Source organism: Montipora foliosa, chromosome 13 (assembly GCF_036669935.1).
Source record: "Montipora foliosa isolate CH-2021 chromosome 13, ASM3666993v2, whole genome shotgun sequence".
In the NCBI taxonomy this organism is placed as follows: domain Eukaryota; kingdom Metazoa; phylum Cnidaria; class Anthozoa; order Scleractinia; family Acroporidae; genus Montipora; species Montipora foliosa.
This window is the reverse complement of record NC_090881.1, coordinates 38,910,978-38,928,596: the sequence shown is the minus strand read 5'-3', so window position 1 is coordinate 38,928,596 and position 17,619 is coordinate 38,910,978. Positions and strand designations below refer to the sequence as shown.

Below are 17,619 nucleotides of genomic sequence, written 5' to 3'. Positions count from 1 at the left end.
CCCACCCCCACCCCCTCTCCCTTACCATTTCTTACCATTCCGCAAACGAAACACTATTTCTGAAATTTTTTCTTGTTTAAGAGGGATTTCAGGTGAAACTGCTTGTTGAATTCCTGCTAGTATCGAAGTAAAAACAGAGTCTGAGGGAACATCAAATGCCATTTCACTTTCAGTTCGATTTAATCTGATAACTTTAGAACATCAATTTTACTCGAACTGCGAAATCATACGGGTATGTTTACATGTATGGAAGTATATACAAATTCAAGAACAAAAATGGACCGACACACAATGTTGGGTATGTTTACATGATAATATACTTGATATACATGCAAATGGACCGGCACGCAATGTTGAAATGTTCTGTGGGGATTGGTGCTTTATATAAACGTTGCTGTACGACAATAACTTTTTGAGGTGGAAAAATTAAATCATGGCAAAAGTTGGGAATATCAGTCCTCGGCCTGTTCAATCAACCATCATTTAACCAAGCCTGATCATGATGTCCTCATTAAATAGTGCCGCTCCTTTGGTGTTTTTCGGATGCAGATAGTTTACGTGGAGGCCACCAAGAAACTGGATAACCATCAGACATTCTCATACGATAGATAGAGACAGTCGACCGTTCAGTTGACCACTTTCTCACACTTGATCCTTCAAGATAATGAAAGAAAACATTCCAAATTTTAATTGGAAGTGGCTCAATCAATTTTATTTTAGGATGTGGTGACTGAAATTACTTAAGCACTATAGAATGATGGCACGCTGTTTACAAAATATTTTCACTTTCGATCGATAATACAGAATCACTTCCGGTCTAAGTAATTTTACCAACAGTTTTTGACTCTCAAGTAAGAGTTCTAGTTCTTGGGTGGCCACTTGTATGATCAAGTGTCAGTCACCTGAGCTTTGAATGACCGATCGCTCCAGATACTGTAGAACCAGATTTAAATTCTTGCGGTTTAATGGAAATGCCTCCTTTTGAGGCCAAAGAAGACTATCTATCAGATCTGGGTCGAGAGCCACAGTTAGCGCCTTTGGGCGTAATAGAGTAGCCGCGTACTCACGTAGCCGCAATTTTCGAAGTGTATTGGAGTGGCCGGGTATTCTACAGTTAAGACATCTTGAGATTCTTAGTCCTTTTTTGGTCTTTTCTTATCTATGCTTCATTTTGAAGCAATATTTCCACCATATCTATTTCCTATTGAACAGACTGATATTCAAGGCCAAAAATTTGGATTACATTCACAAGAAAGTGCATTCTTACCTCTTCTTCCTTTTTCGCGGGATTTTCTGTGCAAGCTTCATTATCGTGTCCATTTTCCTCGTCCTTTAGGCTTTAACGAAAGCAAACACTTCAAAAGATGTAATTATTATATGGCATAGGAACCGTTAACAATTGTATCTAACCTCTGTCAGGGGCACCCAACGACCAATTTGTTGTAAAATGTATTATTATACCCCAGTTAATGAAAATAAATGTTATTAAGGCATTTTCAGGTGTTTTTCAGTGTTGCTGGGAAAACATTATCTGTTCCTTTTTCCCAGCAAGACACACAAGAAATTTCCCAGCCAGCTAGATAAAATTGGTTGGTTTCCCAGCCAGCTGATCAAATTTATTTCCCAGCCAAGTATTTTGCGCGCTTTTAAATCCCTTGATCCGAAACGACCGAACAAAAACGACAAAATCGGGACAAAACAGGTTTTTTTCCGCATGCGCAATCACTCTGACCAGCCGTCGTATGTTTGTGACTACTCTCTGGGAGAGGAAACGGGTTCTTTTTTGTGCTTTTTTTTTTAGTCGTCCTCAGTCTTCAGAGTTTCTACGGCCAGCTCGGTTTGAAATGCTAGAAAAAGTCAGTAATTCCCAGGCAAAACCTCCATCAATAACAAAATTTCCCAGCCAGCTCATCGAAACACCTGTATTTTTGCCAGCAAGCAAGATTCCTCTGGGGAACAGATAATGTGAGGAACAGATTCGTTGGGTGCCCCTGCTCTGTTATGATAAATATCTTAGGATTTGTGAAATAGAGTTGGGATTGGGGGGGGGGGGGGGGGGGAGTGGGGGCGTGAAAGACGAATCAAAAGTCATAAGAAGGCCACTAATTTGCTTCGTGGGTCATTTTGAATTGTTGTTTTATGTGCCATTGGTAATAGATTTCTTCCTGGGTTATGTCCGTATTACTTAACAGCCAGCCATTTGCATGCATCGGTCTTTATGGGACACATGGAGATTATTTTTTAGAAAATTGCCGGAAACTCTCAGACACGCCACTCGCCACTTACCTCTTATTTGCTGTCTTGTTCAGGGTAGCTGAAAAAGTAGAAGGAAGGCTTAAATTTTAGCTCTACTTTAAAGTTTTTTGAAGTTGCTGTTGTTGTTTTTTTAACCAATTTGCTTGCATAGCGTAGCGTTATAGAAGTTATCATCCACATTCTTGCGGCCTGGTACTGATTTTTGGATAGCGTTTTAGGGCTTTCTGTTTCATTTTTTTATCGTCAGTTGTATTTCATAGTCACTTTTATTTTAGTTGAAGAAAAGGAAGGAGAAGGAACAAGTAGTAAATATTCCTTTCATAATTACAACGAACCGGCATACTGCATCCAAATAGATTGTCCTCATTTTTTCCACGTTGTTGAAGCAAACATAGAAAACCACAGGCAGCGCAAGCTCGGTATACGATTTATAGACTTTGTATGGGAAAACATACTTTGAGCTTATAAATGCTAAAATAAGCTGTAAATGTAGAAATAAGTTCGCTTACCTCTACATACGGTTGTCCTCGTCTTTTCTGTGCAATCGGAGGGCAAATTTGTGTCCGTTTTAGACGGGTTTTGTGGCTTTCCAATTTTTGCGATGTCGTTAATTGTCATTTCCCCTCATAAAGAGAAGAAAGGCTGGTGACTCGCGGCGATTTCGTCCCACAAATTGCTCTCGCATCACGAACCAACGGTCCGAATCGTCATAAAAACACCACAGCCTTAAGCCCAGATAAATTTCTTATCACATCAACTCCACTCCGGGACCACACAACGATTTTTGGCCCATTACAGCGTATTTTAGCGTTTATCAGCTCAAAGTATGTTTTCCCATACAAAGTCTATAAATCGTATACCGAGCTTGGGCTGCCTATGAGAAAACAGGAGTCTTTTTGACATCGAGTCCAGAAATCGAACCTTGGCAACATTGTGGGAGGCGAGTGCTCTCACTAATAAGCTTTTTGCCCTTCTGAAAGTAGTTTTCATAACTTGATTTTTTCAGTTTTCTGAGAGTGATAATGAGCCCACGTGGTCTTTGTGACGTGAGAGGTTGTACAGTTATGTTGATATGAATTTTTGTTAATTAATTAATAACGACGGTACAAGACAAGTATTTCTCAGGCGATCATATTGTTTTTCCACCATCAATGAAATATAGAAGTGGACCAAAGTCACATTTTGATGAAAGTCATGCAAAAATACTTGACAACACATACCGCGACCACACTTTCGCCTCTGTCTTGCTATGACAACGATGGTTATCACCAAGGTACCTATCACCCCTCCAAGGACGGCATAAATACTGAATCCCGACTGGTCTTTAAATCGCCTAATTGTTTTGTCATCTAAGAATACAAAAAAAAAAAAAACAGTCAGATATCGAGGTGACTTTCGGTAACATTTACATCTTTTAAAGCAAGTTGGATTTCTCCTTTTCTTTCGTTTTCGTAATCGGATAGTTAAAATTAGTTAGAGTAAAAACACTCTATATGTTGATTATAAGGTAATTATGTAATAATAGCGAATTGGTATAATAAATAAATATAAATTAATTAATTTAAAGGAACTTCCAAGAAGATAGAAAAGTACCCTCAAATGAAGACCAGTTTACATATATCGGAACAATAAAGAAAAAAGGTGGGTAAGGTAAAGTCACGTGCGACCTAACTAGGGCCCATTACGGCCGGAGCTGGGATGCTAGTCCATCGCGGGGTTACCTCTAGCAGTATATCGCGGGTACCCATTTACACACCTGGGTGAAGAGAGACAATGTGGCGTAAATTCGCTTGTCTAAGGAAACAACACGATGACAGACTGAGCTAGGCCTCGAACCAGCGACCCTTGGAATCGAAACGTCGGCGCTGTAACCACTACGCCACTGTGCCTCCACAAAAGGAAAAAAATGACGGGACAAATTCTTATAAATTTGAAAGTCTTCAAACTGTTTTGCTTTTTTATACCTTCATCACGTTCATCCTCCGCTTCTGTTGTTGTGGTAACTCCAACGGTTGGAGTAGCTTCATCTAAGGTTGTTTCAGCTTCCTTTATCGTAAACGCACTGTAACCCACAACATTTCTCGCACGAACTCGGATAGTGTACATAGTACCACTTCGAAGACCAGTCATTAGGCATGTCAGGGGCTTTCTCATTTCTGTGCAGCTTCTCCACTCCATGCTTTGCTCATTTTTCTCCCGAAGCTGCACCAAATATTCCAGAACAGGAGCATCGGGATCGGTGACGGATTCCTTCCATTGAATTTTCATTTCATTAAGACCTGGATTGATCTGAACGATTAGGGGCGCCTCTGGTTCAGCTAGAAACACGAGGACAATTTTTGGATTGGTCATTATTATGATGGCTTGTTCTCTCATTTCAGTACAGGAGGACGCAACGTCAGTAAAGTTGTCAGTTATGTACTTAAAATTGGAATGTTTCCCGTAATGCCGTAATTGAGTGGATTTAGCAGAATGCGAGTTATATGTTGATAGAGTCCTAACCAATTGGCCGAGTCGGAAAATACCATAATACTCTTTGTCCCCCACGGCCCCCCCCCCCCCCCGAAATTTTGCATAAGCATTAATTCCAGTTTCTCTTGGGATTTACAATGGTCCCAAGCAAAACAAAAACAATGCCTGTTCGAAATTTGGGGGGATTGGGGTTGGGGGGGGGGGGAAGGGCGGGGCAAGGGTCTTATACCATTTTCTGCTTCGGCCAATTACGGTATGAGACAGCGAAGAATCGATGGAAGTATCTTTAGTATACCGGGATACTTGCTACCTTTTTCTTGTCTTATCGCGTCAGGAGCCCCTAACCAGTCTTCAACTCCAATACTACGGTCTCTGTAACGGCATTTTCACAGATCAAGCTATTTTTAGACGACTTCTTAAGAAAGATCTTGCTTGCACGAGTGACCAGTCTCTATCCCATGAGTAATAATTTGTCATGCAGAACTTGTGATTAGCTGGAAAGGTATAGTTTCGCTCGAAAACGAATCTAAAAATAACTCGGTCTGTAAAGACACCACGAAGTTGTATGCTCTTGGTCGTGGCCGTTTCTCGAAAGTTCCGACAACTTTTCGGGCCCGAAAACCGTCAACCGCTCGTTTTGGAAAGCGGATCTTTCAAGGTAACAAAAAGAAAAATGACGGTGAAGTTTGACAACTTAAATCCACTCCGTTCTTGAGATACAAAGAGAATTGTGACACCCGAAAATGGCCCGTAAAGTTTCGGGACTTTCGAGAAACGGGCTCGGCCAGCTAATCGCATTTGATGTTCTCAAAGAATATCTTATTGCAGTTGAAATCGTGAAACAAAAGAATTCGGATTTTAAAGAAATGTTATAGAAATGCTTTGGTTGCATTTTGCAGCTATGTTCGGTATACTTTCCGCTGAAGGTGCGGTGCACTATCTTTGAGTGCGATTGGCGTTGACTATATATTTTAGTATCGATAATTATTATCCAACTGTGTTAGTTATTGAACAAAATGAAATGCACGAAACGAGTATAAATATTACACGATATTGTACAGTTAGTTAACTGTACACTTGGTCATTTACAGTAGAGAACCGGTTTGACTAGTTTAGTTGCTGACGTTGCCCCGCATGCACAAATCTGTCACCCGTTCGCGGTTGTTTACAATTCATTTTCTAAGAATTTAGTGCAAAAAAAAGTTGGATAATAAATAGCTTATTAGATGTTTTGGTGTGTCGTATCGCTGAGTATTTCCACTCGTTGTTTGTATTTTGATTCGTCCTAGCGGGATCGTCAAAATACAGCACAACTCGTAAAAATACTCAACGATATTACACACCAAAACACTTAATAAGATATATTTATATACCTTTAATTTCTTTTATAAGCTTATTTACCATCTTAATTTACTGCGCATCTGAGCATCACGTCATGTTAAGATGCGCTTTTTAAGTCACTAATTATTATTCGCTGGATTTCATTAGTTGACTTGATTACTTGTTTGATTGTTCCTTTCTGCATTGCTTGCTGCATTGAGTTACTAGGTTAACTTTTTGTCGCTAAAAACTCACCCTTACCTAGCATGTTTAAGATCACTCTCTGCGTTGTTGAACCCATCAGATTTGTTGCAGTGCATGCGAGGGAACCAAAATCATCCGACGTTTTCGGTGTGAATTTCAGTGTACTAACACGTGATTGAGACTGTACAATAGAACTAACTGTGCCATCACGACTCCATGTGATATCTGGCAACGGAACGCCCCTAGCTTCGCAATGGACATCCGTTTCGTGGTCTATCCAGGTCCAGATTTCCATTGTATTGTTGTTTTTCATCTCTGGTTTGTCTATAAGGAACATGTAGACTAAGAGTTGAAGCAGACTAATAGCAATATTGTCGTTAACAAAATACCAATTGCAATTAGTTTCAACGTTTTTGTTGCTGTTTTTTTGTTTCCTCGTTTTTAGTGCAAACTTAAAATCTAATGACTCTAGAAGGTTCTTTGTTTTTCTGCTGTACCGAAGCGCAAAAAGCCTCAAACACTTCTTTGGTCTAGTTCCTCAGTCGATAGATACATTGGTTAATTCCTGAGGTGTAAGGTCTTCGTAGAGATAATTTGTATATGTTTATAAAAACAAAATTTGCAATAAGAATTAGTTCAGGACCATAACGTGACTTATCACAAAAAAATCTCATCATTTTTCTTTCTTTTTGTCTATTTTTTTCCTCACTGCAAATGTTTTTCGAAATGACGACTTTTTGGTGTAAGATTGTCCATACCAGTACTCAGTGTAGCTTCTTTGAATGGAAACAAAAAGAAAGGAACTGTTTACTTCAGTAAATCGTACACTCACCTTGAAATTGCCTAAAATCAAAGCCGAATGAAAAAAAAATGCAAAGGGTCACCCTTATCAATTTCTCCGCTGCGGCACTTACTTACAATTTACTGTGACGTGAACGTTGACCCTTGCATCGGCCATTACTCCGTTTCCAGCGGTGCACTGATAAGTTCCTGCTTCTCTTCTGCTGATGTTATAGAGGGTAAGAGTTTCTCCACGTGTTACATTTGTCGGATGAGAGCCATTTAGAAATGCCCATGTTATGTTTGCCGGAGGATTTCCCGTTGCATTGCAGAACAACGTGATGTTATCAGTCTCGTTAGCCGTTGCATGATTGGAGATAAAGTCTATTAAAGATGGAACTGAAACAAAGTGAAAAAAAATTCTGATTACCCATTTTGCTTCCATTCATTTGCTTCCGTCGTTTGTGCATTCATGATGATGTTAATATGCTTTTGCATAAAAAAATATATTTCCACAATTGAGACTTTAAAAACGAAGGAACATGGAATATATATTTTTAAAATTCTAAACAACATGAACAGATAAATGTGATCCTCTTTTGACGTTAATTGTCACTTGGTCTAATTGCATGTTTACCCCCTATCATCAGCACAAGGCTATTGTTTTCTAATTAGTCAGCTGAATGTACATTGAAAGTGCATTTCACTTTGAGCCTCACGTGAGCAATTCCAAATTTTACCAAGAATGTATGGGATCATCAGCCTCTTAGCCACCCAAGATTTAACCGGCGCCGTATTTTGACAGCTAATAGCTGGGTCGTTATCAAAGCTAAAAGGCTTAAAACTGGAGATTTAACAAAGTTTAGTTAGTTCTTTTACCGTTTGAAGTCAACTCAGTCGTAAATAGCACGATTCCATATGCGAGCAAGTGAGAAATAACTCGTATGTTAAGGCTGGTTTACACATACGACGCAAGCTTAAGCACTAGCAAGATACGCAGACGCCGCAGTAGCGTTTCGATAATGGTAACTTTCATTAGAACAAAAGACACTAATTAACAACAAGTTAATGCGCCTGCGTATGTTGCTTATGCTTATGCTTGCGTCGCATGTGTAAACCAGCCTTTAATGAAACAAAATCAATGTAAACAAAGACGTTATCAAAGTGGAAAATATTTCTACATTCCGACACGTACACAACACGTTGAGGCTCATGGCCGCTATGTCTCCGATGCCAAGAATGTTGCTGGGTACACATTCATATTCCCCTTTGTGTGAGGAGTTAACGCTTTGAATGACGAACTCGCCATCTTTGGAATAACCGAGAAATTCCCTCTTGAAGCGAAATTCGTATACAGCAGGTGGAACACTGTCTGCGCTGCAAAAGAATTTTATTGTCTGTCCCTCAAACACATTATCCATCTTTTCCACGTTCGATGTTAGGTTCGTCGCTCTTGGTTTGTCTGTAGAAAAAAGAACAATCAATAGCTTTTTCCCCCCAAAATTCGGCACCTAATGATGTTTTGTTGACTTCTTACTGATGTGGTAGAATGATTGAGAAAGTAAAAACGTCAGCAGTCGCCGCGACTATTATTATGAAAACTATCCTACTAGATGAATTCATGGTAAGTTTTGTTGTTCTTGTTTCTTCAAAAATTGTGACTTACAGTTGACCATTACGGACGAGGTAGTAATTGCATCCTCTCCAATTCCATTGCTAGCCTTGCATTGGTAATATCCAGAATCGGCTTTCACCGCACCTTTCACAACAAGAACACCGTCCGTGGAGTTTAACAGGGAGGGGCTAGGTCTTTTCGTCCATGTTATCTTTGGTGGCGGATTTCCATTCGCGTTGCATACAAGGCGCAGGTCGTCCGTCTCGTTCACTGTTGGACTATCTTGTCTCTTGATCATGCTTGGAGGATCTAAAAAGTTGAAGAAAACTATTGACTTTAAAAGGAAAAAAAAAACGATCATTCTCGTACAGATTATCTTTCAAGAATTGTTGCCCCAGAATATTGTCTCTCTTGGGCAAATATTCGAGAGTGACATTTTTATGATCGCTTTGAGTATTCCTACAGAGTTGACCATGATAGACAACGTCTTAAAAATAAAGCTAGACCCTGAAAAAATGTTTTGCACGCATTGCTTAAATACACCCAGCCAATCATCTAATAAGCTTAACTTTTGGGAATTGCTTCTTTTGTCGCCCTTCTTGTCTGTACTAATAGAATTAGAAATACATTTCTCAGGAAATCAGTATTAAATCTTATTAGTTTTTTCGGTTAGCTAATGAGTAAACCTTAAAGTAAATAAACGTACAGAAAACATTGAGATGTCTTGTAGCGTTTGCCGGTTTCCCTATGCCATTTGTGGCCGTACACACGTATGTCCCAGCATCGGTTCTGTTAGCATGCGTGATGGCAAGCCGCTGACCAGAGGGGTACGAATCGCTTGATGTCTGGTTAATCTTTGTCCACGTGACTATTGGAAGAGGTTTCCCATCACTAGTACATTCGAGGTCCACGTGGTTTCCTTCAGTGACATTATACCTCTTGGTCGGTGGATTGATGGCAGGTGCGTCTGGAGATCACAAAGAAATGCCAAGATCAAATTATTCCAAATACTTAATAAAGAATAATAAAAATAAGACAGCGTAGATCTCTGGAGTTATAAGCACCATTGCTTATTTTCGAAAGTACAAACGGAAGATTGATTTCAATCAGCTGGGAAATGTGTGATTATTTTTTTTTTGTCGAAGTGAATTCGCCACTAACCATTTGTCTATAGGGTTAAGCACCATGAACATCATAGAGTCTGTGCACTAGCTGTTTTTGTAAATATTTTCTTTAATTGTGTAGAGGTTGGTTTCACTAGTTGTCAGTTTGTGACTTACAGTTGACTATAATAGTGACAATGGAAATTGCATCGTCTCCAATTCCATTACTAGCTTTACATTGGTAGTCCCCCGAATCGTTGTTCTTCACACTTTTGACAACCAAAACACCCCCAACTGTGGTAAGCCTGGCGGAGTTTGATATTTTTGTCCAAATTATCTCTGGCTGTGGATTTCCAGTTGCATTGCACTTGAGTCGCAAGTCTTGCTGCTCTGTAACTGTGTGATTGCTATGTGTATTGATTATGCTTGGAGGATCTAGAAAGATTAGACAAGGCAATTAGGCATTGCAAAATACTCGTTTTATGGCGTAACTTTACAACAAGAAGTTGCCCTTAAAATCACCAAAATATTATTGTGCCATTGCGTTACACTTCGTAAGCAATATTCAAAATGTTTCTCTGTTTATTGTTGCAGTCTTTTTCCGGCAAAGAATTTCATCGAATAGCATGTCAGGAGGCATCCGCTTGAATTATTAATCAGCGAAACGATCTGAAAGGCATTATCTCAGAAAGTTTTCATAATAACCCCTTTTGGGCGAAGAAAGAAATTCCAAAGCGATCTTCCAAATTCTTACCCGTTGGCTTTACGTTATCGACTTACAGAAAACATTGAGGTGTCTTGTAGCGTTTGCCGGTTTCCCTATGCCATTTGTGGCCGTACACACGTATGTCCCAGCATCGGTTCTGTTAGCATGCGTGATGGCAAGCCGCTGACCAGAGGGGTACGAATCGCTTGATGTCTGGTTAATCTTTGTCCACGTGACTATTGGAAGAGGTTTCCCATCACTAGTACATTCGAGGTCCACGTGGTTTCCTTCAGTGACATTATATCTCTTGGTCGGTGGATTGATGGCAGGTGCGTCTGGAGATCACAAAGAAATGCCAAGATCAAATTATTCCAAATACTTAATAGAGAATAATAATAATAATAATAATAATAATAATAATAATAATAATAATAAGACTGCGTAGATCTCTAGAATGATAAGCACCATTGCTTATTTTGGAAAGTCTAACGGAAGATTGATTTCAGTCAGTTGGGAAATGTGTTCTTTTTTTTTTTGTCGAAGTGAATTCGCCACTAGCCGTTTGTCTATTGGGTTAAGCACCATGAACATCATAGAGGCTGTGCACTAGCTGATTTTGTAAATATTTTCTTTAATTGTGTAGAGGTTGGTTTCACTAGTTGTCAGTTTGTGACTTACGGTTGACTATAATAGTGACAATGGAAATTGCATCGTCTCCAATTCCATTACTAGCTTTACATTGGTAGTCCCCCGAATCGTTGTTCTTCACACTTTTGACAACCAAAACATCCCCAACTGTGGTAAGCCTGGTGGAGTTTGATATTTTTGTCCAAATTATCTCTGGCTGTGGATTTCCACTTGCGTTGCACTTGAGTCGCAAGTCTTGTTGCTCTGTAACTGTGTGATTCCTATGTGTAATGATTATGCTTGGAGGATCTAGAAAGGTTAGATGAGGGAATTAGGCATTGCAAATAATTCGTTTTATGGCGTAACTTTACAACAAGAAGTTGCCCTTAAAATCACCAAAATATTATTGTGCCATTGCGTTACACTTCGGAAGCAATATTCAAAATGTTTCTCTGTTTACTGTTGCAGTCTTTTTCCGGCAAAGAATTTTATCGAATAACATGTCAGGGGGCGTCCGATTGAATTTATATACAGCGAAACGATCTGAAAGGCTTTATCTCAGAAAGTTTTCATAATGACCCCTTTTTGAGCGAAGAAAGAAATTACAAAGAGATTTCCCAAATTCTATCTAGTTGGCTCTACTTTATCGACTTACAGAAAACATTGAGGTATCTTCTAGCTGTTGCCGATTTCCCTATCCCATTTGTGGCCGTACACACGTATGTCCCAGCATCGCTTCTGTTGGCATGCGTGATGGCAAGCCGCTGACCAGAGGGGTATGAATCGCTTGATGCCTGACTAATCTTAGTCCACGTGACTATTGGAAGAGGTGTCCCATGACTAGTACATTCGAGGTCCACGTGGTTTCCTTCAGTGACATTATATCTCTTGGTCGGTGGATTGATGGCAGGTGCGTCTGGAGATCACAAAGAAATGCCAAGATCAAATTATTCCAAATACTTAATAGAGAATAATAATAATAATAATAATAATAATAATAATAATAATAATAATAATAATAATAATAATAATAATAATAATAATAATAATAATAAGACTGCGTAGATCTCTAGAATGATAAGCACCATTGCTTATTTTGGAAAGTCTAACGGAAGATTGATTTCAGTCAGTTGGGAAATGTGTTATTTTTTTTTTTGTCGAAGTGAATTCGCCACTAGCCGTTTGTCTATTGGGTTAAGCACCATGAACATCATAGAGGCTGTGCACTAGCTGATTTTGTAAATATTTTCTTTAATTGTGTAGAGGTTGGTTTCACTAGTTGTCAGTTTGTGACTTACGGTTGACTATAATAGTGACAATGGAAATTGCATCGTCTCCAATTCCATTACTAGCTTTACATTGGTAGTCCCCCGAATCGTTGTTCTTCACACTTTTGACAACCAAAACATCCCCAACTGTGGTAAGCCTGGTGGAGTTTGATATTTTTGTCCAAATTATCTCTGGCTGTGGATTTCCACTTGCGTTGCACTTGAGTCGCAAGTCTTGTTGCTCTGTAACTGTGTGATTCCTATGTGTAATGATTATGCTTGGAGGATCTAGAAAGGTTAGATGAGGGAATTAGGCATTGCAAATAATTCGTTTTATGGCGTAACTTTACAACAAGAAGTTGCCCTTAAAATCACCAAAATATTATTGTGCCATTGCGTTACACTTCGGAAGCAATATTCAAAAGGTTTCTCTGTTTACTGTTGCAGTCTTTTTCCGGCAAAGAATTTTATCGAATAACATGTCAGGGGGCGTCCGATTGAATTTATATACAGCGAAACGATCTGAAAGGCTTTATCTCAGAAAGTTCTCATAATGACCCCTTTTTGAGCGAAGAAAGAAATTACAAAGAGATTTCCCAAATTCTATCTAGTTGGCTCTACTTTATCGACTTACAGAAAACATTGAGGTATCTTCTAGCTGTTGCCGATTTCCCTATCCCATTTGTGGCCGTACACACGTATGTCCCAGCATCGCTTCTGTTGGCATGCGTGATGGCAAGCCGCTGACCAGAGGGGTATGAATCGCTTGATGCCTGACTAATCTTAGTCCACGTGACTATTGGAAGAGGTGTCCCATGACTAGTACATTCGAGATCCACGTGGTTTCCTTCAGTGACATTATATCTCTTGGTCGGTGGATTGATGGCAGGTGCGTCTGGAGATCACAAAGAAATGCCAAGATCAAATTATTCCAAATACTTAATAAATGATAATAATAATAATAATAATAATAATAATAACAATAATAATAATTACAATAATAATAATGATAATAATAATAATAATTATAAAAATAATAACAATAAGACAGCGTAGATCTCTAGAATGAAAAGCACCACTGCTTATTTTGGAAAGTACGAACGGAAGATTGATTTCAGTCAGTTGGGAAATGTGTTCTTTTTTTTTGTCGAAGTGAATTCGCCACTAACCGTTCACGGTCTATTGGGTTAAGCACTATGAACAACATAGAGGCTGTGCACTAGCTGTTTTTGTAAATATTTTCTTTAATTGTGTAGAGGTTGGTTTCACTAGTTGTCAGTTTGTGACTTACGGTTGACTATAATAGTGACAATGGAAATTGCATCGTCTCCAATTCCATTACTAGCTTTACATTGGTAGTCCCCCGAATCGTTGTTCTTCACATTTTTTACAACCAAAACACCCCCAACTGTGGTAAGCCTGGTGGAGTTTGATATTTTTGTCCAAATTATCTCTGGCTGTGGATTTCCAGTTGCGTTGCACTTGAGTCGCAGGTCTTGTTGCTCTGTAACTGTGTGATTGCTATGTGTATTGATTATGCTTGGAGGATCTAGAAAGATTAGACAAGGCAATTAGGCATTGCAAAATATTCGTTTTCTGGCGTAACTTTACAACAAGAAGTTGCCCTTAAAATCACCTAAATATTATTGTGCCATTGCGTTACACTTCGGAAGCAATATTCAAAATGTTTCTCTGTTTACTGTTGCAGTCTTTTTCCGGCAAAGAATTTCATCGAATAGCATGTCAGGAGGCATCCGATTGAATTATTAATCAGCGAAACGATCTGAAAGGCATTATCTCAGAAAGTTTTCATAATGACCCCTTTTGGGCGAAGAAAGGAATTCCAAAAAGATTTCCCAAATTCTTACCCGTTGGCTTTACTTTATCGACTTACAGAAAACATTGAGGTATCTTGTAGCGTTTGCCGGTTTCCCTATGCCATTTGTGGCCGTACACACGTATGTCCCAGCATCGGTTCTGTTAGCATGCGTGATGGCAAGCTGCTGACCAGAGGGGTATGAATCGCTTGATGCCTGGCTAATCTTTGTCCACGTGACTATTGGAAGAGGTTTCCCATGACTAGTACAGGCGAGGTCCACATCGTTTCCTTCAGTGACATTATATCTCTTGGTCGGTAGATTGATGGCAGGTGCGTCTGGAGATTACAAAGAAATGCCAAGATCAAATTATTCCAAATACTTAATAAATAATAATAATAATAATAATAATAATAATAATAATAGTAATAATAATAATAATACTAATAATAATAATAATGATAATAAGACAGCGTAGATCTCTAGAATGATAAGCACCACTGCTTATTTTGGAAAGTACGAACGGAAGTTTGATTCAATGAGTTGGGAAATGTGTTTTTTTTTTTTTGTCGAAGTGAATTCGCCACTAACCGTTTGTCTATTGGGTTAAGCACCATGAACATCATAGAGGCTGTGCACTAGCTGTTTTTGTAAATATTTTCTTTAATTGTGTAGAGGTTGGTTTTCCTAGTTGTCAGTTTGTGACTTACAGTTGACTATAATAGTGACAATGGAAATTGCATCGTCTCCAATTCCATTACTAGCTTTACATTGGTAGTCCCCCGAATCGTTGTTCTTCACATTTTTGACAACCAAAACACCCCCAACTGTGGTAAGCCTGGTGGAGTTTGATGTTTTCGTCCAAATTATCTCTGGCTGTGGATTTCCACTTGCGTTGCACTTGAGTCGCAAGTCTTGCTGCTCTGTAACTGTGTGATTGCTATGTGTATTGATTATGCTTGGAGGATCTAGAAAGATTAGACAAGGCAATTAGGCATTGCAAAATATTCGTTTTATGGCGTAAATTGCAACAAGAAGTTGCCCTTAAAATCACCAAAATATTATTGTGCCATTGCGTTACACTTCGGAAGCAATATTCAAAATGTTTCTCTGTTTACTGTTGCAGTCTTTTTCCGGCAAAGAATTTCATCGAATAGCATGCCAGGAGGCGTCCGGTTGAATTATTAATCAGCGAAACGATCTGAAAGGCTTTATCTCAGAAAGCCTTTTCATGATGACCCCTTTTGGGGGAAGAAAGAAATTCCAAAGGGATTTTCCAAATTTTTACCCGTTGGCTTTACTTTATCGACTTACAGAAAACATTGAGGTATCTTGTAGCTTTTGCCGGTTTCCCGATGCCGTTTGTGACTGTACAGATGTATATACCAGCATCTGTTCTGGTAGCGTTGATGATGCTGATCCTCCCATCAGCCGAGTGTGAGACATTTAAGACCTTGCCAACTTTTGTCCACGTGACCACTGGAAGAGGCATCCCATCACTGATACAGTCGAGCTCAACATCGTTTCCTTCGGTGACATTAAATCTCTTGGTCAGAGGATTGATGATGGGTGCGTCTGCAGAATTCAAAGTAGAAGAATAACTAACACGTAGCAAAATATTTTCACAAAGTGTATACATGGTTAGAGAGCTACTAATGTGCTTGGCAGTTTACTTTCAAGCATGGCCTCCTATTGGAGACTGGCTTCCGCCTTTCCGCTCTTGGTATGTTCATTGAAACGGAAATATCACGTGGTCATTAGTAGTTTATTTTTTGTTGATACCAACCCATTTACTTATTTTTTCTGACTTTTCAAATGATGTATTTGATATTTTTATCGCGAGGATTTTTTCCTCGGCATAATCAGCTCTCTTCTTATACTAATGATACTACGCGATCAACAAGTGGCATGATTTTTATCCACATTTCTGGTCACCTAGGCCTCCGAAAGTTACACATAAAGCAAACAAGGTTTCACGCTAGGCAAGTTTCTTGGTCTTTGTTCGCGCTATCTTGGAGATTTAAGGACGTTCGCGCGAAAATCTTCCCACATTGAAATTTGCTTCATTTCTCGTCTGAAGTTAGGTCATAAATTACTTATTCCAAAAATGAAAAAAGTTGAGGGTCACCGACTTTGTTTCGGAGAAAAAGGCAAGGGAAAAATGCTCTAATTTCGATAGATAGGTCATCATAACGACACGTATGCTCATCTACTCGTCCGTCGAAAATCATAAAAATAAGGTGTATAGAAATATAGGACTGGGTTTTTTAGATAATTTCATGCCACTGGGGATGTCGTAGACATTAGAGTTAATCCTGAACGAGCGTTTTTGAAGATGAATTGGAAATAAATGTGCCATTCTTCATTCTTTAGCCGACCTGGAAATTTTCCTCCGCCATTTTTGTCGCCATAAGATCTTAACTAATGTTTGAAGTAATGCGTGACAAATTGCAGTCGCGTTACCTGCGCAGTAAAAATTGCGCACAAACAATTAGCGCGAACGTCCTTAGGATAGCAAAATATGATGATCCACTGAGCCGTGTATTTTCTCTTGCTTTTTATAATATTGGGTTGTTCTTGCATGATCCACTGGCCAAGGAGGAGGTGAGATGTAAAACGTCCCAAATCCAATGACCTTTTCCAAGATCATGCTCTTGTTATGTTATTATCCGTCGTACTTCAAATCCTTCAAATACCCTTTGGGTTCTCTTTACTTAAAAAACTTACAGTTAACTACTACAGTAAAAATGGCAATAGCATCTTCTCCAATTCCATTAGTAGCATTGCATTGATATTCTCCAGAATCGGTTTTCTTTATCGTTTTTATAACCAGGACACCGAAATGTGCATTTAAAAGGCTGGAGTTGTGTCTTTTCGACCAAGTTATCTCTGGCAGCGGATTTCCACTTGCATTACACACCAGGCGTACGTCTTGCGTGTCGTTCACCGTGTGCTGAGTTTGTGTGCTGATCACCCTTGGTGGATCTGCAAAGATGGACAAACTCTGTTTGAAAGTTAACTAAATTCTCCGCATGCACTTTTGTTATTCACATATTGCCCTCTCGATCTCTATGAAGAGAGGTCAGTATTCTTACTACACCTTTTTGCTGGCTGAGAAATGCCATCCTTTGAATTTCTCATAAAAAGAGTTACATAAATTGTACTCATTGTTCTGATAACTAATATTTTAAAAGTCTCTCCTTCAGAGTTTTGGCTGCTAACTAAATTTAACCTACAGAAAACATTGACGTGTCTTGTAGCGGTCGCCGCTTTCCCGATGCCATTTGTAGCCGTACATCTGTATGTGCCAGCATCGGTCCGATTAATATTCTTGATGGTAAGCCTCTGATCGTCTTGGTATGTAACATACGTTTTCCCATTGATTTTGGCCCACGAGACCAATGGATGAGGTCTTCCTACTCTAATGCAGTCGAGCTCCACGTCATCTCCT

General features: G+C 39.2%; 1 protein-coding gene across 3 annotated transcripts in view; it reads right to left on the bottom strand.

Moving 5' to 3' along the window:
- Positions 1 to 161: 161 nt before the first annotated feature.
- The window catches only part of LOC137983183 (hemicentin-2-like), a 29,137-nt gene continuing 11,679 nt past the window's right edge, over positions 162 to 17,619 (bottom strand). For all 3 annotated transcript variants that reach the window (XM_068830364.1, XM_068830363.1, XM_068830362.1), the window contains exons 8-29: positions 17,405 to 17,619; positions 16,896 to 17,153; positions 15,483 to 15,743; positions 14,879 to 15,136; positions 14,246 to 14,506; positions 13,643 to 13,900; positions 12,986 to 13,246; positions 12,382 to 12,639; positions 11,739 to 11,999; positions 11,135 to 11,392; positions 10,531 to 10,791; positions 9,928 to 10,185; positions 9,354 to 9,614; positions 8,699 to 8,956; positions 8,228 to 8,494; positions 7,171 to 7,431; positions 6,310 to 6,576; positions 4,221 to 4,574; positions 3,477 to 3,605; positions 2,287 to 2,314; positions 1,268 to 1,337; positions 162 to 654 (exon numbers count right to left, since the gene is read on the bottom strand). The exon at positions 17,405 to 17,619 is cut by the window's right edge and continues 46 nt beyond it. In XM_068830364.1, coding sequence (XP_068686465.1) covers positions 643 to 654; positions 1,268 to 1,337; positions 2,287 to 2,314; positions 3,477 to 3,605; positions 4,221 to 4,574; positions 6,310 to 6,576; positions 7,171 to 7,431; positions 8,228 to 8,494; positions 8,699 to 8,956; positions 9,354 to 9,614; positions 9,928 to 10,185; positions 10,531 to 10,791; positions 11,135 to 11,392; positions 11,739 to 11,999; positions 12,382 to 12,639; positions 12,986 to 13,246; positions 13,643 to 13,900; positions 14,246 to 14,506; positions 14,879 to 15,136; positions 15,483 to 15,743; positions 16,896 to 17,153; positions 17,405 to 17,619 — 4,975 coding nt within the window. In that variant the 3' untranslated portion in view covers positions 162 to 642. The remainder of the gene's footprint in view (positions 655 to 1,267; positions 1,338 to 2,286; positions 2,315 to 3,476; positions 3,606 to 4,220; positions 4,575 to 6,309; positions 6,577 to 7,170; positions 7,432 to 8,227; positions 8,495 to 8,698; positions 8,957 to 9,353; positions 9,615 to 9,927; positions 10,186 to 10,530; positions 10,792 to 11,134; positions 11,393 to 11,738; positions 12,000 to 12,381; positions 12,640 to 12,985; positions 13,247 to 13,642; positions 13,901 to 14,245; positions 14,507 to 14,878; positions 15,137 to 15,482; positions 15,744 to 16,895; positions 17,154 to 17,404) is intronic.